Source organism: Hippocampus zosterae, chromosome 17, assembly GCF_025434085.1.
Source record: "Hippocampus zosterae strain Florida chromosome 17, ASM2543408v3, whole genome shotgun sequence".
Taxonomy (NCBI): Eukaryota; Metazoa; Chordata; class Actinopteri; order Syngnathiformes; family Syngnathidae; genus Hippocampus; species Hippocampus zosterae.
The window spans coordinates 12,723,490-12,748,656 of record NC_067467.1 but is presented as its reverse complement, the minus strand read 5'-3'; the positions used below and the strand labels follow the sequence as shown (position 1 = coordinate 12,748,656).

Below are 25,167 nucleotides of genomic sequence, written 5' to 3'. Positions count from 1 at the left end.
ACAGGAGCACTGGCCCCCGTTGCCTCCCGACCCCCAGAACCGCCACTGGGTGGGATCAAGTGTACTGTGCAATGCAAGGCTGCACTATTCACATTTGCAGGGTGTAAAAACATTTTATAAGTATTGGCCACTGTTTTCAGGGTGATTCAAATATAAATTTGCTGTTGCATGATGTGGCAATGACACAGCACACAGCCCATTAAATGCACAGAGGCTTTAACAGAGATGAATACCACATTTCCAGGTTTAATGCAGCGGTCAACTGACCACCTTCAAGTGAAAAGTACAGTGTATCACAATATTGAACCATATTAACAATTTCATGGATCAAATAGGATAATAGTGATTTCGTAAGCAACATGCGACGCTCGCTGTCAGCGCTCATTCATTCATTCAACCCTGCACCCCTGCACTGTGAGGCGGACATGCTAAACAGTCAACCACCGTGTTCCCCACATGCACAACAAGCATTCCCAATACGAACAGAGGATGTGGGCATTTCTGTCACACTGTGGAGTGTGCACGGAGAGGTATACAAAGGCATAATCAATTGCTGCAATTGGATGGTAGGGTCCAAATCTTTAATTTCGGCGAAATCATACCTTCAAGTCATGAAATCTATTTTTTCTCTTAGACCACCCGACCCCTCACCCCCACCACATAACAGTCAAGGCCCCCTTCTCCTTAGAAAAAAATCCTGGCGCTATGCCTGGTTCACAGACTATTCTCCCTAAAATATTGGGAATCATACACATTCTTTTTTCTTTCTAAAGACAAGCCTTTATATTCTTTTGGGTCAAAAGTGGTTTTGGAAACTCTGCCATGGATGTCATTTTTGCCCAATCTTTTCCAAAGAGCCATCAATAACCTTAATGGAGGTGAGGGAGGCCTGCAATTGTTTCAAAGTTGTTCTGGTTCCTTTGTGACCTCGGGGATGAGACGCTGCTGTGCTCTTGTAGTACTTTGTGTAGGCCGGCCACTACTGGGATGGTTCACCCTTGCTGTTCCTTGTTCCATTTGTGGACAATACAAGACAAACAACGTTATTCGTACAAAAGAATTACATTTAAAATACTTTCATTTTTGTGTATTTTGGATCACAATTGGAGAAGTAATAAAATCTTGTTGTGTTTACACCAATTTTTGCCTAAAATACAATGTTCACTAAGACAGTGATAAATAATCAAGATTTTGCCTTTCAACAGCATGAAACATTTTTGAGTATTCGTAGTGTTTGTGGAAATCTATAAGCCTTTGATTAGTAATAGTATTACTACAGAATTGATGACATACAGTATGGAGGTACTGTTTGAGAGACTGAATGATATCTTTTTTTTTTGCACAAATCACATCACAGTAAAATAATTTACACTCATGTTTCATGAACACATCCTGTTCCTGTTTAATCAATATAGTCTGATATAGAGGCGTTCTAGAGTTCTTTTTAACATTTGATCTCCAGGATTGAGGGATTATGGTCAATAATGGCCAAAATGATTTTGTCCATGTATTTCCTCAAACGCAGGTTGTTCTCCTCGTGTGCTTTCAAAGCGTCGACCAACTGAAAAAGAAAAAAAAGTGTTTTCATAAAAACATTATAAATGGAAATCCCATGAAGGAAGAACGCAAACCGACCTCATCCCGTGAAGCATTGTCAATCTCAGCAGCCAGACACTGGACCTTTGAATGGCACGAAAACAGGCTCTTCTCCTCATACAAACTCAGACTTAGAATCTGAGCATTCAAGTCATCGTTCTGATCTCGCAATTTATGGTTCTCCTGTGGAACCACAAAAATGAGGGTATTCTGGTTGAAACATTATTGTTGTTAAAGATTTGTCATACTTTGATCCAAAAGGAAATTAACTTTACATTCTGATGTACTCAAATGCAATTACATTGAGTTTCTAGATAAATGCAATGTAATTGCTCTCATCTATTGAAAGTGGAAGACCATGGATAACACAGAGGAACACAATTTTTGCTCCGTTAGATCTGACAGCTGTTTTTCACAAATTTGTGAGTGAGGAATATGAAACTGATCGCAGTTGATTATTACATCAAGTTTTGAGCGACAGTATAGGATCCCCGGTTTCTTAAGAAATACGAAATAAATGTGGATATATGTAAATTAAACATGAGGATGGAATAGTTAGAAGTGTTGAAAGCAACAACAAAAAATTAATACATTAATATAAACAGAATTTACAATTGAATGCCCATCTATTAGGGTTCCGGAACAGGAGCGGAAACCGCAATTGCAGACTAGGATAAGATCAAGTCCCAAAAACAAAATGTTAATCATTATTAACAAAATAAGTTCAATATAAAACGCAGGTAACAAAGAACCACAATCATGATACTAACCAAAAGCGCCTGCAAAAGGCAACATCACTTGTCACGAAAGGACAAAGAAAAGCCAATTACAATAAAATCAAAACACACTGAGGATAACGTTACAAAACCAGATCAAAGGGAAACTACAACAAAACAAGGACATTCTTCATAAGACTATGACGAGGAGGGAGAATGTGGAAAGTCTAGAAAACAAGCATTTGGATGAGAGTCGTGAGCAAGGCAAGTTATCCGACAACTGGTGATGGCTTGGCAGTCCCTTTTAACCAGGCGAGAGTGATGACATTTTGAGTAACAGGTGCAGAGCAGGAGGAAAAGCCTTCCGATGCCACCGACTGGAGACGAAACAGAACAGGACTATGACACCTTGGGTACAAGGTTAAGAGACAAGCCAGAACAATTCCTCTTTTGTCAATTAAATTTAGTCATTTCTCTTACCGTATTTTTCGCACTAAAAGGCGCACATAAAAGCCTTCTCTTTTGTTAAAATCCGATGCGCCTTGTGTACGGTAATATTTTGACCTCAAAATGGCTCATTGCTAAAGACATGCTCACAAGGCATAGTTTAAACTTAAGATGATCGGTTAGGCAGTTGAACACGGAAAAAGGCAGCAGCAAAACAGTTCAACGTTAACTAGTCAATGTCATAACTTGCTGTTGGTTAAGTGAACTGTATCGCTGCTTTATTAAATACGTTTTACTTACATCTGATCTTTCTATTGGGGTTTCCTTGAGCGTAGCTCCAACTAGTGGATGCATTGTAGATTGCGACTTGTAATGCGGTGCGCTCTAATTTATGAAAAAAATTTACAAAATAGGACATTCATTGAAGGTTTCATAATCCAGTGCGCTTTTTAGTGTGGAAAATACGGCATTCTAGCTCTCAGTTTGCAGAGGTCGATACTATTGACCCATTGGGAGACGCACACACCTTTCAATTGTGACTGTAGTTGACCTGCAGCTGTTGACGAGTCCAATCGTAATAAGCTAGCAAGTCTTACTACAGCTAATCAGTGATATTTTGCTCACATAATAAACTGTGGGGGGCTTGGGAGGACCCCGACATGCTATAAAATAACCAGCGGCAATTTTTGGAATCAGCTTGCCAATTTAAATTTTAATCAGCATTAAAAAAAACCTACTCATTACAATCGTTTCTCAAATTGTTCACCGGTGTCATATCTGCCTGCATCACCAGAATTGCTATTTTGAGGTGTAAAGCCATCATCCTCATAAATCTTCCTTCTGAAGATGTGCCGTGGATTACCAATATGATTGAGCTCATAGAATGATGATGACCACACCATGAAGTTTTCTCCTTGTATACCTAAAGCGTGTGTTGTCTTGTATGAGAATTACAGTCATTGACTGTGAGGTGACTGGTGGAATTTGGACCCAGAAGCAGACAGGAGACTAACGTGGAAAAGTTAGTCTTTACATGCAAAAATAAAAATAAAAACAGCAGGGCTGCACGCAGTAAGACAGCTTAACGTTCTGACAACGTGTAATTGAGTAACTCAAGCCAACACAGAGAAAATCATGCACGAGCCTGGGTGACCAAATAAAGGACCAAAGCAGCCATGTTTTTTTTTCTCATTTTATGCCAAGTCAAGAAATTGAATTATCGAAATTCTGATATTTTGTGGAGGTTATTTTCTTCAAGTAACCCTAAGCATCCTACCTCTTGAATTTTACTTAGCATTACTTCTCCAAAACTTTATAGAATGTATTTTTCAAGGACCTGGAAAATACATGATCAGTTACAATAACTTTTCCAGTGTTTTTAAAGACTGTATTATGACACATGCAATATATGAAAGGAGTAACTCCAAGACAATTTGTATTTTTAATTGTCCCAAACATGAATCCGATTTAATCAGGATAAATCTGAAAATGGCTGCACAGCAAAGCTCCTCGTACAATCTGATTGAAGCTTCAGTGGTGCTGAAAAGAAGAGTGCGTGACACGATCCCAAGGTAGGTGTACCAAGCTTGTGGCATTTTAAAAAATGCTTGAGGCTGTACTAGCTTTGCTGAGCTGTGTATTTGTTTCATGGTGACCATTGTCAAAACTCACTTGTATTCTTTGGCGTTCGACTCAGCATGATTTTACTGCTTGGTGCTTTCTACCGCCTTTATTACCATTTCGTCTTACTGTTTATTGTGTATGTTAAATCGCTCCATGTACAGCACTTTGTATGCAGCGATGGCTGTTTGAAAGTGCTCTATAAATACTGTTGACTTGACTTGACATTGAGGGAGCCAGGAACAAATACAGAGGAGACATTAAGAAATGAAAGGAGAGCTGGTGCATGTGTTGAGTTGGGATTTCATTTGCTAACATTGAGAGAAAAAAAAAATCTTTTTGAAGATGTGACAAAAGTGAGGCATTTTAAATACTTGTTAGATGCACTGTTAACATCTTCCCATCACCACCAACTTACAACTCTTCAGACTAACCCAGAATATGTAGAAATGAAAATGTAATGATTGTTTGCATAGGAACCTGTTTCAATTTTTTGACTTCCTGTTCCATTTCCATCTCTCGAGGCTTTGTATTGTGCTCAGAGAGGCCCTTGTGTTTTCCCGGATGCTCCATTTCCATCCTAAACAGCTGCAAGTAGTCCAGTTCTCTGCGAAGATCATCAATCAGCTGCAAGTGGAGTTAAGATGAGGTTAAATACCGGAAATGTCCATTGGCAACTTTTCTATGAGGTAGATGCTTGCCTCTTGCATGGCCTCCTTTTCCTTATGAAACTCACGGCGATTATGCCAAAGTTTGTCAATTATTTTCCGATAGAGGTCCATCTCATCTTTTAGCCTCAGGCTTGTGTCCTCCAGCTTGTCCATCATCCTCTGCTTCTCCTAAGGAATTCAGCCAAATGACATAATTATCCAAATCAACAATGATAATTTGAGGATGTAACAATATTACATCAATCAATCAAAACAATTTCAGTATTGAATGAGTTTTGTTAACAGTACACTATACGCAAGATGTTCTGACCAAGCCAGTGTTAATCTTGTCAAAGGTTTTCATCATTCATTTGACACGCATATTTTTTTCCCCCACACATGAAAACTAAATGAAGACAAAAATATACGTCATTCGATAAAGAGGTAAAATGATTCACGATTTCGTGAACAAATAAAATACAAATGAAGAACCACAGGAACGAAATCCAATCCAAAAAAGGAATCTGGATCAGTAGGAGAAAAGAACCACTCTGAAAATGAATAAGACGGGACTAATGGACAGGAGAACCAATCAGCGGCCGACTGGAGCGCTGAACGGAAGCCAATCGCCCACTTCAATCACGCTCCCGGGAAGAAAGCAGATGAGAACGATTTGATGGCGGAAGTGCGAGCTAAGATCCATAGCTGGTAGAAAGCGTTGAGAGGATTTGTGGGCCATTTCACGCTCTCCAATAAAAAAAAGAAAGACGAGGCGTAAAGAATGTGAACGGTCATGTGAGGGAAGAACACGTGTCTTGGCAGTCAAGCTTCCAGATGTTTGTGACTTAAATTATGATTATTTTTGTCCAATCCAGCGGTGGCCAACCCGCGGCTCGCGAGCCAATCAGCTCTTTGGTTCAATGCGGCTGCCGGGCTTTCCCCGGGCTTTCACACGACAAGCGTAGAAAACGCCTCGGCAGTGGCGAATCGATGCCATTCAAACAAGACGCTAAATACACAAGAACGTACTACGTCAGCCTATCATCAATCCTGTTACTTGATTGACAGAGGGAAACCAATCAGATGACTGTATCACCGCGCATGCACAGACAACAGCGCTAAACCAGTCCTCGGCAGTGGCGATGCCAATCAAACAAGGTGCTAAACACAGAACGTACTATGTCAGCCTATCACCAATCCCGTTACTTGATTGACAGAGGGCAACCAATTATATGACTGCATCACCGCTCATGCGCAAACAACGGTGCTAAGCGCTAAGCTAGTCAGCGAATTACCTCTGATTTTAAGGCAGGGGTGCCTAATACGTCGATCAGAATCGACTGGGAACCAGCGAACTGGTCCCAAGTCGACCGCAAGGGGTGGGAGGAGGAAATGCGTAGGAAAAAAATAGTTTGTTTGCACCTTTAGCGTTCGTTCATTTTCGGCCCATTCCGATTGTTGCTCATCGTAGTGTGCGTGCATATGTGCGCACGCGAGTGCACTGGTGGGCCCCCTCGTGAGTGCGTGTGTGCGAGCGCATGTGTGTGTGTGTGTGTGTATGCTTGCACGTGCACGATCAGGTCGTTCGTGGGAAGTTGGTCGCTTCAAAAGTCGATCTTTGGCCAAAAAAGTGTGTGTGTGTGTGTGTGTGCGCGAGGAAGGGTATGATGCGACTCTTTACAACATAGGTGTCAAACTCAGGTCCTGGAGGGCCCCTGTCCTGCATGTTTTCCAAGTCTCCCTGTTGCAACACACCTGATTCAAATGAACAGGTTCAATTTCAGGCTTCCGCAGAGCTTGCTGATGATCTGATCATTTGAATCAGGTGTGTTGCAACAGGGAGACTTGGAAAACATGCAGGACAGCGGCCCCCCAGGACCTGAGTTTGACACATATGCTTTACAGTAACGCAGGAAGAAAATTGGCTCTCCGTCTCTGACTGGTTGGCCACCCTTGGTCCAATCAGATTTCAGCATCCATGTGTTACCATGCAAATGTAATTCAACCAAGGATTCCCGAATCCCTAGTCCTGGCTTCGAACGCACGTACGCACACACGTCCACTTCCACACACAGAATTAAAGTAAAACTGGCTTGTGTTTCCCCAAAAAAATGACGGTGGAGAAAAAAAAAACCTATGACTCCATTCTATTAAAACGTCAGATATGTATAATAAATACTACTCACCTGGTCCAGTTTCTCTGCCTGAGACTTGTGTCTGTACACATTCGTCTTCATTTCTCCATTCTCTTCTTCCAACTGCTGTATCCTGTGTGTGGACAAACAGACCAATCCATGAGTCAAACTGAAATAAGTAAATGTATACCAATTTAAAAAAAGCCTCACAACCATCCGCACACTGAGTGTCTTCTGCTGTATCTGTGTGACAGTCTGTCATATTTGTTTTCACTTCCCACTCGTCACTATTCATTTTAATGTACCGGTATATCAATGTGTTTGCTTCATTTCTACCATGGTGTGCACAAAACCAGGCTAAAACTACTTATTCTTCAGTTTTTCTTTGCCGTCTCTGCTTTTAAGAGACAACAATAATGCCTCGTGACATGCTCAATATAGAATGATGGACTATATGTCCATCCATCCATCCATTTTACGATCTGCTTTATCCTCACAAGGGTCGCCAGGGGTGTTGAAGCCGATCCCAGCCGTCCTTGGGCAGTAGGTGGGGTACACCCTGAACTGGTTGCCACCCAATCGCAGGGCACACACAGATGAACAACCATTCGAGCTCACATTCACACTTAGGGACAATTTAGAGCAGTGTTTTTTCCAACTTTTTTGAGCCAAGGCACACTTCTTTCATTGAAAAAATCTCGCGGCACACCACTAGCAATTTACGTGTTATATTGTTACTATAGCCGTTTTTAACAATGAAGAATCGCGTGATAACAGCTTGAATTAGAATCAAATAAACACATATGAAAGATTAGAAAATACTTTTTTTCTGTGTGTTTATTTGATTCTAAAAACACTCTAAATCAGTGTTTTTCAAACCCTGTGCCCTGTGTGAGACATTGTCACAGTGTGCTGCGGGAAAATATCCAATTTGTATGTTACCCGGCAAAGTAATCGTGTAGTACTCTTTCAACCCGCTAGAGAGGAGCAACAGCTAGCCTTGTGTTTAGACTAGAAGAGACAAGCGAATTTGTGACGCATGAATGCGGGACGCCGGCGAATCAATAAATATGAAAGATTATAAAATACTTATATACCAGAGGAGAACATGCAAACTCCACACAGGAAGGCCAGAGATGGAATCGAACCAGGTGCTTCTGCACTGTGATGTCGACACGCGAACCACTGTACCCCCCTGGTGTGTGTGTGTGTGTGTGTGTGTGTCTGTGTCTGTCTGTCTGTCTGTCTGTCTGTCTGTCCTTCTCGCTCCCCCTCTGCCCCCTTCTCTCATTTTCTATCTCTCTCCATTTCTCTCTGTCTCCCCTTCTCTCAATGCCCCTCTCTCTCTGTCCCTCTCTCCCTCCCTGTGCTCAGTCCGTATATATATATTTTTTGTTTCCTGTTAATCATTATGGTGCACCTTCCCACTCTCGCCAGCTTTATGCTTTCCAGTATACTGTATTTGAATAGAAACTCCCTAAACTATTTGCCAAGTGCTTCAAAACTTAAAGACATAAACCTGCAGATAAAAAAAGCAAAAAATATTTAACAAGAACTGAGTTTGCACAAGTTTCAAATCTTTGCATTTTTACCTGTTACACAGAAAGTTTATCTCTGCGTTTCTTTCCCTCTCCATCTTGCAATAAACTTCGCCATGCCTCTTCGTCTCTTCCTCCAGACTCTGATCTGCCTTTGTCTCCACATCCTTCATCTGCTCTTCTAGTTCATGCACACTGGGATAAATACATACACATCACGTTGAACGATGTTGAGAAAAACATTTACTGTTCATAAATACCACATTTTGAGGGCAACAATTTGTTTAAATGTGTTTAAAATATTAAGCACATTTAAATTATTTTCTGTCATTTTTTTTAATCCGAACAAAATGAGGTCTGTATCCAATTATGTAGAATATAGAATATAGAAATGTCGAAGCAATTACAATAAATTCAGACAAAGTGTTGCATAACCTACCGATGGACAAGTTGTGTATTTTCCTGTTTGAGTTTCGACTTCAGCTGCCCATTGGCCAGACTGTCGCTCTCCAGCTCAGTCACCTTCTTTTCAAGATAACTCACCTGAAGGACATATCAGTGTTAATATCAGTAAATAGCCAAGTGTAGCTCTCGTCAAGCTACACTTTCACTCAAACTTGATGAGTCAAAATACACTTTTGAAGAACGCGTTTTGTGTGAGTCAGTACCTTCTCTGTAATATTGAGATCACAGTCAATACTTTCTGTGAACAAATCCTCTGTGCTGCTCCCCTGACTGGAATCAAGCACATTGTGATTGACCTGGAACAGCTGGCTAGAGGGACGAGAAGACAACGATCATTTTGACGGTCAGTGTCCTTGTTAAAGTATCCGCAATATATCCTCCATTGCATTCAGATGGGGTCAAGTTTTAATGCAAACAACTCAAAGGAAAAAAATATATAGAAAAGAAGCCTGCTCTGCAGAGCCAGCTGTTATTGCTCAGAAAACTGAGGTCTTTTGGAGTTCAGGAGTCACTCTTTAAGACCTTCTAGGACTCTGTGGTGGCTTCAGCCATTCATTACGGCATAATCTGCTGGAGAGACAAACTGGTCAGGAGGGCCAGCTCCGTCCTGGGCTGCTCCCTGGACACTCTGGAGGAGGTGGGCAACAGGAGGGTGCTTGCCAAGCTAAAAGTGATGGACAGACCCCCCCACCCCCTCCAGACCACCCTGACAGCACTGGGCAGCTCATTCCGCCAGAGACTGATACAGCCGCGCTGCAAGAAGGAGAGGTACCACCGCTCGTTCCTGCCGACTGCTGTCACACTACTGAATAGACGCACCTGAAAACCTGGACTCTCCCCCACTCACCCATTTTTAATATGCTCATATTTATATTCATAGATATACTTTTTGTCTTCTACTTTCTCCCTTTCACAATTTTGCTGCTGTAAATTTGGAATGTATCCATTGTGAGACAAATAAATATTTTCTTATCTTTTTTTCATCTGGATTAATTCAAGGAATACTCAAACATTTTTGGTTTAAAAAAAAAACTTCATGCTTATGCTAGAAAGTTGAATTTGGAGAGAAACTTTCTACTTTCACCATGGTAAGGTACACTCCATGCCCGACCATCAAAATGCTGATGCCTTGCAACTTGAGGCCCGGGTCTAAAAAATATATCCTTTTTTTTTTACAATTAACAATTTTTTTTTATAATCGCTATTTTTGTGTTATGAAACAATGTTTAATTGTTTATCACTAAGACAGTAAAATGATAAAGAAACAATCACAAATCACACAAATCGTTATATTCCTTTTGCTATGGTAGATTAAAGTGAGTTAATTTTGCTGATCAATCCAAAATGCCTTTTACTTTTCAGAATTGAATGGTTCAACAATTAGTCAGTCAAACAATTGTTGCAGTTTAAAACTTTGATGCACTTCAAATCTTTTCTGTTAGACACTAAAAAATAAATGTAAACAATTTTTTTCCCTCTCTTTTTTCTTTTCTTGAATGTTTTTAAGGTTACAATGTTATGCAGGGTTATGCGAATAACGATTTTATCGACAAATGATCCAATAGTCATTCCGGTGAGTTTGGGAGGGGTGGGGGGGTCATGACCTATTTTCGTCTTCCCAGCAGGGGTGAAGAAAAAATATTTGAGAAGCACTGGTGTACAGTAAAAGGCCTATTTTGCCATAGCAAAACATACATCTTATTTTTGCTGGCAAAATAAAGTAAAATTATTGTAGCACATTAACCAAATAAAAGGGCAAAATGACTCACTGTCCAAATGCTGTGCTGGATATACTTCTGCTGGGGCTGAAACACAGGACAAGAAAGAAAAATGATTTTTAGAATTTCATACATATAAAATAATGGGAGAAGATTTTTTTCCTCCAATTTTTGACCGCTGATGACATCACAGACCTGGCCCCGACATTTTGGAAGTGTGCCAAGTCAATGACACCAGACGTCCGGTACCACCCCTCCCCCCATATTTGGACTGCAAATGACATCACTTCCAGGGGCTGTCATTCTCCTAATCTGATTCCTCGAATTGCACATTCCTTGGTTCTTGCTCCTCTATTTACAAACTTGCAAAACCCACCAGATATTCCATCAGAGAATTTTTTTGAGCTGTGTGCTTTTGCTGAAGCATAGCTGATATTTACACTTTCAATTACATTTCATGGGAAAATCGACACTGCCGATATGGTCGCCCCATTGACGTGTGTTTTAGCCTGCTCTAGTCTCTTGTAAATCCAATTACCCATGACAAGAGCAGCGCAATCCAGAAACATTTGACCAGCCTCAGCCACCGTGCCATTTACTGGCCCTGTGGCGAATTGTGGCTAATTCTGGAAATTAACAGAATTTAAAAACTACTTTTAAAGGGGCGTTTTGAATGGATTGGATACTATTTTCTATCCATTTAATCCGGGGTCTGTTAGTTGCTGGTCCGTTAAATGGAGGTTCCTCTGTCATACAATATATATGAGGCGCTTACACATTTATAAGGCTTGCTTGGAGACCCAAAGCACTTAATCAGCACAGTATCAGTATTTTATTGAAACATTTAACAGTGAGCACATCTTATCTTCTTCCGCTAACAACCTTGGCTAAATTTAGCTCTTTCACAAAATACAAGGATCTCTGAAAAGGCTTACATTCTTGTCACAAATTATTAGTTTCCTTCTATGCACAGCTTTGCAGTACAGTATCTTGTGACATCTTCGGGCAAGACAAAAAGAACACCAGCACTACAAATAGGTGAGGGTTTTTTTTCAGCAAATAGGTTCTAATTGACAGGTGAATTTGTGAAAAAAAAAAACTGCAAAAAGGTGAGGGTCACTTTATTAACGCTTTTAAGGCTCCTAATAAATGTAAATTTCCCCAGTGTGGGACAAATAAAGGATATCTTAATAGGGTGTGTATTGATTCATTTAAAAATATAATTTGTTGCTGCATTTTAACAATCACATGAGATTGAAATAATATGCATTGGATCTGTGCTTGTATGTTTTGGTACGTGTGCTTGCTGTACCTGCTTGCCTTGATGTTTTGAAGGCGAGCATTCAAGTCGTTGAGCAGATTCACTTTCTTGCAGCACTGTGAACAGTTGATATCCAGCAGTTCACTGGAATACAGTTGCCGCATTTTCTGAGTTGCGTGTCCTCCACTGCGGTGACAAAGATACAAAATTATCCACACTGTGAACTCATCATTGGTCAATCAATGTTATGGAGTACATTTAGGTGAAAATGCACATACGGCCCTCTAATTTTGGGACCAGCGCCAAGTCCGGCGCGCCAAGCCGAAAAAATCTGCGCCAGGGTGGATTAGAATGGGAGCTGGTATGTCGCGGAGGTGCGCTTTTAACCCTTTCGAGGACAAAGGTTACTACAGTGGACAGCTTATCAGGTTACAGGTTATCATTATTTGTGCATGAAATTGTTTTTAAAAAGTATGGTTTGTGACATGATCGTGAACACAGCTGACTTCATTTGCTGCCAAACAAAGAGCCTCTGCCGATTCCTTTAAAATGTGGAGCAAATGTGGACTGGTAACCTGAAAAACTTCCAAGTTGGAGCACTCGTATGTTAAGGCATGACTGTATAAATAAGTACAACTGACAAATATCTGCATTATATTTCTTGCAGGAATAGATGAAAGGGTTATTTTTAAATAACTGATACCAGTTACTTGAACCCCCTATACTACTAAATTATTATATCATCATTTTTTTCCCCCCTAAAAATAAGTATATGCAAGTGAATGTTTTTCTTTTTAACCACCAACCTCGATGGACGAGAGGATCCCAAATTTGAGAAGCATTTAGCTTGGGATTCATTTTCATGGACTGGGCTGCTTGGAGAGTAATCCGAGTCCTTCATTTCACCATAGTCTTCAAATTTTTCCTCCCTGGAGATCAGATATAGACAAATAAGAAAACTAAATTTGTTCTCACACCGACTCTGACAGATTCCCACTCACGTATGAGTTAAAAATAAAATAAAATAAAAAATGACACCAAAGGCATGTTTAAAATTCACGCATTCAATGTTTCTGTTCCTTCAAGATGGTGAACTGTAACTGACCGGTTTTGCCAAACAGTGTCCAGGAAGTCAGAGACGTCGACATTTTCAATACATGTTTCGATTTCACACTGCTCCTGAACATGCACGCAGCTTTCTGGATAAGGCTGTGTGCACAAAATAGTGGGAAGATCCAATTTTGCCTCTCTATTCTACAAAAAGAAAGACATCAAAAAAATCTATATTAGAGATAAAGGGAAAATAACAAACATGTCATTGCAGTGTAGGAGCTTCATTTTGTCAGGCCTTAGTCTTGTTTAATCGAAAAAAATATTGCAGATATCTTTGGTTCATTACAAGCATTTTTGGCGAGCGTCAATTACTACTTTTTGCTATTAACAGCAGGGCTCCGTCTTGAGCCCCGGCAAATTGCGGGGGTTCACTGTATTTAGCTTTTGAGACATTGCTTGAGGGTGTGCCATATTTTTAGAATGTAAAATACCAAGTATGTGCCTTGACTGAATTAAGATTGTCCACTTTAATTGGCAAATATAATTTGGCAGATTGATTATGAAGTGCTGACTCCATGAAGGTAAAGACTAATGGATGATTTACTGTCTTGACGCGTCCTCAGGTTTCTCTTCTCATGTAGTTGCATTTCATGTCCTAGCTCAGCCCCGATCATCATAGTTACCAAAACTGTGTTGCTTAATGGTAAAGACAGAGCAAGGAGAACCAAACTTTTTGTTGACTCATGCCAAGAATAATGTTTAGGGTGTTTACCTGGTCACGCTGAGAACTCTCCATCAAAACTGATTGGTTAGAGGTAAGACAGCAATAGTCAATGTCTCATAACCTACCAAAACAGGAAAGATAGGCCAGAAAATAAATAGTAAGAAAAAAACATCAAAAGAGAGGCTGCAATAAAAGATGATGCAGGACGGTATGTTAACAAAAATGGCAAAGACCTGAAAAAAACATGTCAAAACAATCATTCTATCACATTCATACATTTTATGCACAAGAGTTGCCCTATGACAGCAACAAAATGGACACTAAATGCTTGCCAGAGATCATGATGCAGGTGAGCCTCTACCTTGCCAGCCTCCTTTGAAAGATTCTCCCTGACATAATATGCACACATGGACAAAATTGTTAGTACCCTCAAGAAAAATCGTGCGTGGTCACATAATTAACTTGAGTCTGACAAAAATAATAAAAAAATAAAAGTTCTGAAAATGTATTCAGCAATCGATCCTTTCTGTGGATCACTTATCTTCAATGGAGTGCTGGAGCAGATCCCAGCTGACTTTTTTTGCCACATGTAGACGAACAAAAATTTACACTCAGATTAACACCTATGGACAATTTAGAGTGTTCAAGTAACCTTTCATGCATGTTTTTGCGAGAACGTGGGAGTAAACTGGAGTACCCCCGAGAAAAACAACGTAAATCAGACATTGCATTTGAACAGTAGCTCAAAATAATTATTTTGAAAACAAACTCATGAAACAGGCCTGGAAAAAAATGATGATACCCTTGAAGTGTTAGGCAAGTGTATGCAAAAACATGGACAGACGCCCCCCGCCCCCCCAAAAAAACAGCAGAGGGAACATCATCACATCAATCAAACAATTTAGTGAACAAAGAGAGCAGACATGAGCAAGAAGAAAAAGGGACAAATAGAGGAGCTAGGCACAGGATCAAAGACTAACTCAGATACTTTGCACAAGAGGACATGCGCTATAACCATCAAAAGGACCAATAAAATTCCTGCGACAGGCTTTTCTCCCTGCAGTGCTGATAAAGCTAACTAATTATGATTTCAAGCAGGTGTGAGCTGGAGACTCCGCCCCTCAATTTGAGTAACGGAAATAAAAAACAAACAGATCTCCATCCATGACTGAACATATCATAAAGGCCCCTTTTGAGGTATCGCTGAGGAAACCGAGCAATATTGTTAATTTGATCCTTTCTAAAAAATCTGTACCGAAACGTTAAATTGTCATATGTAATAAATAACGTCGACATTTTGCAATAATTTTATTACCCTGTTCACATTCACTTGAATAATATCTGAGCAACCAACAAACAGTTGACGTGAGTGATTTCAAAACGAGTAATTCATCAATTTGTTGTGTACAATACGATAAGATAACTGCGAAAAATGTGTTCAATTTCACCTGACGTGTGCGGGCAGCGTGAGCTGCGTGTGGTCGGTTCCCATTCAGTGGCGGTGTAGATGTGGGTTTTAATGGTTGTCTCTGTATGTGCCCTGCGACTGACTGGCGACCAGTTCTGGGTGGAGTCCGCCCCCCCCCCCCCCCCCCTAATGTCAACTGGGATAGGCTCCAGCAACTCCCCGCAACCCTTTTCGGGATACGCGGTGTTGAAACGGATGGGTGTGTGATATGACTGCTCACTAGCAACATCCATTTATAGACGGGGTGATGCAGCAACATGAAAAAAGACAATATTTTTCAGGTGAATGACAATTAACATTTTAGTTTAATGGCAAACTAACAACCGGAAAAAAATCGTCATAATAGGTTGGTGTTTTTTATGCGCCGTACGGTTGGAATGCACGACGCGAAAAGAGGCTGCCGAAAACACAACGTGAAATTAATTGCCTGTAGATAACATTTTAATCAAATATACAACGCAGGCAATATACATCACCGTACATTTACCGTTTAAAATCATACACTGTTTGCACGCATCGTACCTCGTCTCCTTGGCCACGATGAAAGCCGACTATGTCCACCAAATGATTCACTGGGATGGAAAAACGCCTTCGTCTTTACACGCGTCGCAAACCTCCTATCGGTGATGTGAATGTCTGGTCGCGCACGAAATGTCGCTCCATACGTTTAATTAAATTGCACAAACACCGACTCCATCCGACCCGCCAAAGGCGTCGAACAAGTGGTACTGATGCGGCTGTAACAACCGCTGCTGATGAAGAAGGATGAAATGCGACGCAAATGGGCGATGGTGTCCGAATAATAACAACCTGAAATCAAGAGCGTTTATCTCATGTCGCACACATGAGCGATCGCATGGAATCCAGTCGGAGCCTGAATAATTTACTGGTTAGGTTATTTAAATTTGCAGTATGTATGGTATACTGTACCTAATTGAAAATAATCGGAACAGAAAATGGATATATGGACAAATGTTCGAAAATACAAGAATCGCTTATCATTTAAGATCAACTTAAGATCTTAAATTCATTCATAGATTTTGACATGCAATCAATTCCTTACTCATGTATTTAATCAGTCAATCAACATGGACGCAATAATGCATTTTAATATGATGACATCCATGGACAACGTGCTAACTATGCTCTTCTAGCTTTCACTCTCAGTCATAAAATGGTAATTGAAAACATTGGCCATATGTGAGTGGTTCTACATCTGCAAACACAAACCACTGTGACAGCTTTCATAGCGTAACCATCTTCCAAAATGTTATTTCCAGCATGAAATTACAGTCTAAAATAATCTCAAGATATTTTTTAAACAAGAAAACGATTAATAATCACCCACAAAAAAAATTACACTATACTACAGTACTAATATGACAAACCTGTAAGAGCTGTGTTGAATATTCTAACATTATGGAATGTTGAATTTATTATTTTTTTTAAGTTTTAAAGTGTACTGCATCACTTGAGCACCCAAAGAAAAACCACATATACACATGCAAACGCAAAAGGCTTAAAGTCAATTGTTGAGTGCAGTTCATGCTGGAGTTGAACCAAGGCCTTTCTATTGTGAATTTGTAGTCCTTCACGTTCTCGTTCTCTCTTTCTCATCGATCAATTATCCGAGCCAGTTATCCTCATGAGGGTCGCAGGTGTGCTGGAGCCTATGTACCAAATACAGATGGCAAGTGAACAATGACAATTGCATTCGCAATTGCAAGCCAATCCTAATAGGTTTTTTGTTTCTGTTTCACTGTGAGGACACATTTTTCATAAACTCAAATATGATCATTCATCTTGCTTCAAAGACCAGGTGTGACACCAAACAAAAAAAGCCTGCAGAATTTTATTGGGGTGGAAAAAAAAATCACACACAACTCTCATTTAAAAGACACTAAATTAAATCTGATCCACATTTTGCGCATGATATCATATGTATCAAAAAGCAGATTTGTTGTGTACCTTAAATATCATTTAGGATTCAATGCTTACTCTAAGAGACTGACATTGAAACATTATAATGGAATGACAGTAAAATGCGTCAAATACAGCGAGGATACAATTGTGCACAGATTTAAATCATGAGCCTTGGTTCCAGAAGAGATTCCCATCGCTCTGTTACCTGTGGGCATAAAGTAAAATCACGACTTCAGATGTTACACACACACACACACACACACACGCACGCGCACACACACACACACACACACACGCACACACACACACACACACACACACACACACACACACACACAAAGGAAACACTCTTTCAATTATGTAAAGCCCAAGACCAAAACTTGGTTTTAACCCTCAATTTTATATTGGCATCTTCTTTTGATCGACCCCGATTTCCGATCACGTGATCCGATCAGGACATCCCAAACAGTAAAAGTACAGTTAAAAAGGAAAAAGTCACGGCTGGGTCGTCATCACACTCCGGCATTCCGAGCTCTCAGGCGCCCGTCCGAAGCCACCGCCCCCAAGGCGGAGCCGCAACTGTCGGACAGGCTGACCACTGATGGAGCCTCGCTTAAGGCTCTCATCCAGCTAACACTGTGTACGCTCACACTGTTTCAATATTTATTTTAAATATGTTTTGGGTTTTTTTAAGTCGAGGAGACCTTGGCTGATTGTACTTGAAGAACTTATCATTTTTCTCAGTCGCCACATCATATAACTTGGGCAGAAAGCCCTGACAGAGCATAAAATTTAAGACCCAGATATCCAAATTCAATACTTTTTAAGGTATAATTTTCAGCTTCAATAATTCAACATAATTATTCAACCATAACAATTCTACAGTACAGTATGTTTCGGATTACCCTGGATCCTCTGGATAAAGCATACTCCACAGTCTCTGATCCGTCCGGGTTCTGATACACCAAGTCAAACTTGCCAGGCTCAGATGGGGCTAGTAAAGGAACATGTAGTGAGTTGAATTTAAACTGAAAGTTTCAGTTCAAATTATCTGTGGTATCCACCATCCATGGTAGATTCTCTCAACAGGAGAGAGAGAGAGAGTGAGAGAGAAATAGATGGTCCAGATTTTTTTTTTGAACAGCACAAACGAATGCAAACTGACTTGGAGGGCGATCAACCAGTATAAGGGTGGTTGTCTTTCTATTTGCTGGTCGGATTCACGATATAACAGCATAGGCAGAAAATGACATGATGCTGCTCTTTTTGTTTGTGGTCTTACCTTGTACAGTAGAAAGCAGTTCCAGCTCAATTTGTTTTGTTGTTGGGTCAAAGCTCACAATCTTACCCTTCTAGAATGCAAAGCAACGTCGAATGAATGATGAGAACTTCACAGTCCTCAAATACCACCTTAGATTTGATCTATTTTTGTTCAGTATTTTCACGACCATAAGACATACAGTACATAAAAGTGTGACATTTTTTTCCAAACTGGATGGGGCGCCTAAATACGTGCGAGGACACCTTGCGTATGCACAGAGTTCCAAAATCTGCGAATGCTGTAGTGCGACTTTGATGATGGGTTCGCTTGACCGACTGACATTGTGCCGACACATTGCTTATTCAGAGGAAAGGTGGATGTAACTAAGGACAGCATGCCGACGTCAAAGTGGGAAGGGTGGACGTGCAAGAGGTTATGAAAAGACAATCCCTGAGTAGGTGCCGGTATGTGCATTGTGCACAACAACATCCCGAAAATGATACCGACAAAAAGACACATTTACGAGGCACAGTTTAAACTGCAAGCAGTCAGTTACGCGGAGGAGCATGTTGGAATCCAGCAGCCACGAGATAATTCAAGATCAACTAATCCATGGTGTTTGGTGCTTTTGTTTCTTGAAATGGGGCCAACTATCCATCCGGGCAAGGATGACCATGGTGCAGCAATACCTGGCGGATTACAAGCCAAAGATGGCCAAATTCTGCTGCTCTGCACGCCTCACTTGGCTTCCATTTCCGACTGCTCTCTCAACCACTCCCCTACATTCTTCCATACCCGCTTGGGCTAGGGCAAGTGATAGGGGACAAGCATACCTTACATTTTGAAATACAGTGGTTCCACTACTTTTACGAAATTAATATGTTCTGGAATAAATTTCTTCACGAGAAAATTTTGTAAGTAGAGACGCGTTTTCCATGTAAATGCCCAAGTCCGTTCCAAGCACCCCAAATTCAGACATAAATGCATAACAATGCATCAAAATATGTAACAAATACATGTAACAATTAGATTATTGCGCAATAAATGAGAGTTGTGCATAATGTAAAAAACAAAGAATAAAAATGACTTTTTTTTGCCCTCTTTAGCTCATGTTCTCTCTCAGAAGTGTTTTTTTTTCCGGAAGGCCTCATGGCCCGAGGGGCAAATGACGAGGACGCTGCACAGACTATCTGTCTGAACACAGATACATGCGGTAGAAGTCCCTCTTAGCCAATGGGATGCCAGGATGGTGCTCGGCAATAGCCAATGGCAGAGCAGAGCAGAGCAGAGCTACAAGAATGTTGCGTTCAGGAAACTCGGGAGCTGCAAGCAGCAGGCCATACTGTATTTTTACCAGTCGTATCTTGAAATTCCTTTCGTAACAAGAGGTAATATTTTCCTATTGAGGTGTTTCGTAACTTGAAAATTTCATATGAAGAGACGTTCGTAAGTAGAGGTATCACTGTACAACAAAAACATCACCGACAAACACATTCAGCCAAACCACATCACCAACATGGCATGCATTTGATGATAAGGATTGATAAAAAAAATAATGTGACTACATTGTTAAATACTTCAATAAAGTACAACCGGACTCAATTTTGCTCCCGTGCTAGCGTGCATGCATGCTACTGTATCGTTTAAGCTAGTGTGCATTTTACCATGCCTGCGTCCAATAATACAATGCGTCTTGTGTACGTATTAAATACAGAAATCGCACCTGTAACTGACACTACACCTTTTAATACACGTATGGTCGTGAAAATACGGTAATTGGTAGCAAAATTACATACCTTATATTCTGACACCTCTGGTGTATAATTCTCAGTGAGCTCCAGTAGCTGTGAAGAAAAACAAATATGTGGAATTTTCTTTTCTACTTTTTCTTAACTGGTTCAAGATAATTAGTGAATTCAATGCAAAGACCAAATGCATTATTTTCTACAAAAATGGATGTGCAAAAAATGTGAGTCGAAACTGAATACAGCAATGTAAGTCAAAATGACCTCTGCAAAATTCTTAAGAGTATTCTTTATGATCGATTGTTTGCTTCGAGATTGTGGGCTGTTGAAAAAGCTCTCTCTAAACAGCTCTGACTCTACGAATGGGAGACTAACCAAAGCAGGGGTGTCAAACTCATTTTAGTCACGGGCCAATTTGGAGTTATGTCTTCCTCAGAGGGCCTTTATGACAGCGAAACCACAAAATTATGACTTGGTATTACATAACAAATTAATAGATGACTAGTTTTGCAATCAGTCAAGTCAATTATAACAGTTTGATCAATTATTGTTCAAGTGAGTATAAACGGGTTCACAAAATGATTGCAAAATCTCAATGTTATTTATTACACATGACAATTTCACATTTTGGTACGGATTTAGGCAAGTTGAAAAATGATTTGTTTTCACGGGCCACATAAAATGACCTGACGGGCCGGATCTGGACCCCGGGTCTTGAGTTTGACACCGGTGAACTAAAGAGTATTTGATTAAATGTTCTGTAGGTTGAAAGGGATTTGCCAATCACCGTGTTCTGTTTTTATTTATGTGCCAACCTAATTGGAATCGGGGTTTGAGAACAATTGCACAGCGTTCTCATCGGTCCACAAAAATGTTTTGATGAAGAGTTGGCAAATACTGACCTGCTCTGATGTAGTTTTTTTTTAACAAGCGCAAGCTTCTTGCAAAAAACTTTGCTGCAAATTGGGGTCTGGAAAATGCCACGGTATTGTGGACTGTCCAATCGTCCTTTGATGAAAGACTAGTTCAATGGTGCTAGAAGTTGAACAATATTTTTGGGGGAGTAGCGGAGTACTAGGAGGATTATTCAAACGTATTTTTTTTCCATACTGAATATTTGTATTCAGCATGGAAAATTTCTTATACAAATTTGTTATACAAATATTTGTTTTATTTTGTGTGAAAAAAATCTAATACAAATTAAAAACCAGTTTCTCCAGTAGAGCATTTTAAAGGAAGTGATGGAAATATGAAACTTCATTGTTGCACGGTGAGCACTCACCACACAGAAAATGAAATAATCCCATTGAATTCATGGAGAGGAAAAAAAAGAGTTTACCTTAAATGCTATCTTCTGTCCCACTTGCGGAGGGGCGGCAAGAAGCGGCATGGCACTGTAATCTTGTGAAGTAATTTCAGCTTCATTCTACGGATGCATGAAAACAATAGAAGATTACAGTTTTCATCAAAGGCAGACAAGGATATATATTACATGCAAATAATGTTCTTGATATCACCATAACCAAAGATTATTGAAGAGTCACTGCGGAAAATGGCAGATGAAACTGAAGTTGATGATGTGAAACCAAATAAATGTGTCACTGTGTTACACATACAAAATAAAATCAATGGATTACTAGTTCTGTCATACAGTATAATCGTTTATTGTTCAAGTTACTACAATAGGGACCCACAGCAGGTGGCTTGGAAGACAGCACAAGTTGCTCTAAAACCGTGAGGTACTGTATTTAAGATATCCTTTATTTGTCCCACACTGGGGAAATTTACAGCCTCCAGCAGCAAGAATGTAGGTAGAAAGAAGAATGAATTAAAAAAAACAACAAACACTGATTTCCCGTACTGAAGGGGCTTTGGAGTATAAGGCGTACCTTTGATGAATGGCCTATTTTAAAACTGTTTTCATATATAGGGTGCACCGTATTATAAGGCGCATAGAAGCTATAATAGTGGCTGTGGTTGTGCTACACATCCACTAGATGGCGCTACACTAAATGGAATACAGTACAATACAATACAATACAGCTTTATTTATTTCAAGCCCTCATAACCGCTGCTGTTGTAACAAAGCGCTTTGCAGAACATTTAAAATACTATACCCAAGAAATCAGACTCTTGATCCATGTATAAAGCGCATTGGATTATAAGGCGCACCGTTGGCTTTTGAGAAATTGGAATGCTTTTCGATGTGCCTTGTAGTGCAGAAAGTACGGTATTTTTCAGCATTAACGGTGGCTTTACAGATATGCAAAATTAGCCATGACATAGGCATTAACACGTCCATACCATCGCAGATGCTGTGAGAGACAGCTTAGTCTTTGTCACCAATTTTGTGAGTTATTGACATGTGCCTTATACACCAAAAAAACAGTGTTTGCATTGTTGGTTGCTTTTGCCCACAATTTAAATCAAGGTCAATGAAGTTAGTTCACAACTAAGTTAAATGAAGCCTACACACCTCAAGGCTCTTTAAATTTAATTTGTATCCAACTGCTTAGGTACAAAAGGGAGACGAAACTTATTTCACCAATTCCGGCACGTTTTAAGGGTCCTAATTGTACATGAAAAATGATTCATTCATCTTCCGTACCGCTTGATCCTCACTAGGGTCGCGGGGGGTGCTGGAGCCCATCCCAGCCGTCTCCGGGCAGTAGGCGGGGGACACCCTGAATCGGTTGCCAGCCAATCGCAGGGCACACAGAAACAAACAACCATTCGCACTCACACTCACACCTAGGGACAATTTAGAGTGTTCAATGAGCCTGCCACGCATGTTTTTGGAATGTGGGAGGAAACCGGAGCACCCGGAGAAAACCCACGCAGGCCCGGGGAGAACATGCAAACTCCACACAGGGAGGCCGGAGCTGGAATCGAACCCGGTACCTCTGCACTGTGAAGCCGACGTGCTAACCACTTGGCTACCGGGCCGCCTATGATGACATTGTCAAATTCATGAAAGACAAAATATTGCTCATCACGACTCACGCTGAGACTTTGTTGTTGAATGGGCTGCGGGTTAGCCAGATCTCCAAAACCGTTGATGTCACAAGACTCTTGAGACGTTGCGATTTGGTCACTTGGGGTCACTGATGCACTTGAGTGTTTTTTCTGTGCGGAGTTTAATTGTTTATGAGATGGATTCGGATTCAATCTTAATTTTGCATCCGTTGAATCCTTATTTTTAGGCTTGGGATCCACAGTATCGTCCTCATTGGAGGAGTCCGTATCTGATGAGGACGGGGAACATTTCTTGGCAGGAAGAGTTCTTGAAGGTATTTTGGAGGCAGAAGACACTCTTGCAAGAAGAGAAGGGGCTGTTGCGTTTGGGGCGTCATCTTGCACACAACCGTTCCTATTGTAACTTGGCGATTGGGTCTTCTGCGATTTTGATTGGCGTGGGATTTTCTTTACCTTGGAGTTGGGTTGGTCTTTGTGATTTGGGGGGAGAGAAAATTCTGGGTGGTCGGTGGCAATCAGACCATTTCCCTCGACCTTCTGTCTTTTCTTCTTTAACCGTTTATTTTTTAGATCATTGTGGTCCTCCAAAAGAGGTCTCTTATTGATGTCCACTTCCAGAATCTCCTCACAGTTTTTCTTCCTCTTTTTTCCCATCCATTCCCCACACGTTACCTTTTCGCCACTAAGGTTGGGCTTGTTAAGTCTCTGTCTCGATTTGCAGTTTTCACTTAGTTTCCCATTCAGGTGAGACACGCAGTCCACTTTCACTCTAGAAAATGGAAACAAAGCATGTACAAATCAAATCAATGCACAAAACATGACATTCTTTATAACTCTGAAAATATATACATGACTGAAATGTTGATCATTCACACCACCCCTAACAATACTTAATTTATAATAATAATTTTAAGCCACAGCTTGACCTTTTTATTTGCTACTTTTCAGCACTAAGATTACAGGTTGTTGTTGTTCTTAATTTTTTAACCCACTGAATCGTTTTTTAGGGGGTGGGGGTCATAGCAATTGGCCATAATTCCATAACTTCTTTGCAGTGTTGCCCGCTGACCTGATTATTGCAGTTGGTAGCATCATGTGAAAATACAGTGAGTGCATACCTTATAGCAACCATTTCACAACCATAATTGTGAACTTCTCAAGGGGCAATACTATAAAAATTGGACTTCAAATAAGTGCCGGTCCACAGCTTGTGAAGCGCTAGAATTCTATCGGTTCACGGTCCTAAGAAAATAAGATTATGGTTGCAAATCCAGATACAATGTGCAGTATTTTGGAATTGTATTGTTTTTAAATGTGTGATATAAACAAAGTGGGATGGATTGACATCGGATTGGGATTTCGGAGAAAAAGATATTCTTATCTATCACACTGATGGGGACAACACATACATTTATAGTAGCTTCACGAGTGTTTTCCGAAAGGCTGCCGTGCGTTACTGTATACCAATTGCTTCTACAAGCACCAAGAAATCGAATGGATTTTTTTCAAAAGGTATTAAAAAACTCACCTGAGGCGGTCGTTATCCCGTACAACATAAATGCTTTCCGTGTGTAGCAGATAGCAATCATCTATGAAGAGGTTGATAATGCTTTGACGACTAAACTCAAATTTATCTCTGATGATGCTCTCCAGATCGGACACCATGCGACACGTGTTTAAATCAACAAGCAGCCAGCACATGCGACAATCCACGACTGCTGGTGGAGGATAGTCAAAGTGCAAACGTACGCGGATGTGGTTGCTACAATGTTTAGCCATGGTTATGTTTACAATCTGCCGAAAACTTTAGTGGGAATCATTATAAGGCACTCAACGCGTTATAATAAACAAGAAGAAGAGGAAGAAGAAGA

At 40.4% G+C, this 25,167-nt stretch overlaps 2 protein-coding genes across 2 annotated transcripts; both read right to left on the bottom strand.

Moving 5' to 3' along the window:
- Nucleotides 1-559: 559 nt before the first annotated feature.
- rab11fip4a (RAB11 family interacting protein 4 (class II) a) lies at nt 560-16,302 on the bottom strand. Its single transcript, XM_052049706.1, has 14 exons — nt 15,914-16,302; nt 13,972-14,044; nt 13,252-13,400; nt 12,953-13,075; nt 12,198-12,332; nt 10,937-10,972; nt 9,371-9,476; nt 9,142-9,245; nt 8,757-8,897; nt 7,216-7,297; nt 5,081-5,218; nt 4,860-5,006; nt 1,636-1,779; nt 560-1,561 (listed from the first exon to the last, which is right to left on the bottom strand). The coding sequence occupies exons 2-14, from the start codon at nt 13,993-13,995 to the stop codon at nt 1,445-1,447; spliced, it is 1,446 nt and encodes a 481-aa protein (XP_051905666.1). The 5' UTR covers nt 13,996-14,044; nt 15,914-16,302; the 3' UTR covers nt 560-1,444.
- Nucleotides 16,303-17,227: 925 nt separating this feature from the next.
- On the bottom strand, nt 17,228-25,166 carry coil (coilin p80). The gene is made up of 7 exons (XM_052049709.1): nt 24,825-25,166; nt 23,324-24,065; nt 21,660-21,746; nt 20,372-20,419; nt 18,597-18,666; nt 18,220-18,308; nt 17,228-17,519 (listed from the first exon to the last, which is right to left on the bottom strand). Exons 1-7 carry the CDS (start codon nt 25,073-25,075, stop codon nt 17,472-17,474), a joined length of 1,335 nt encoding a protein of 444 aa, XP_051905669.1. The 5' UTR covers nt 25,076-25,166; the 3' UTR covers nt 17,228-17,471.
- Nucleotide 25,167: the final 1 nt, after the last annotated feature.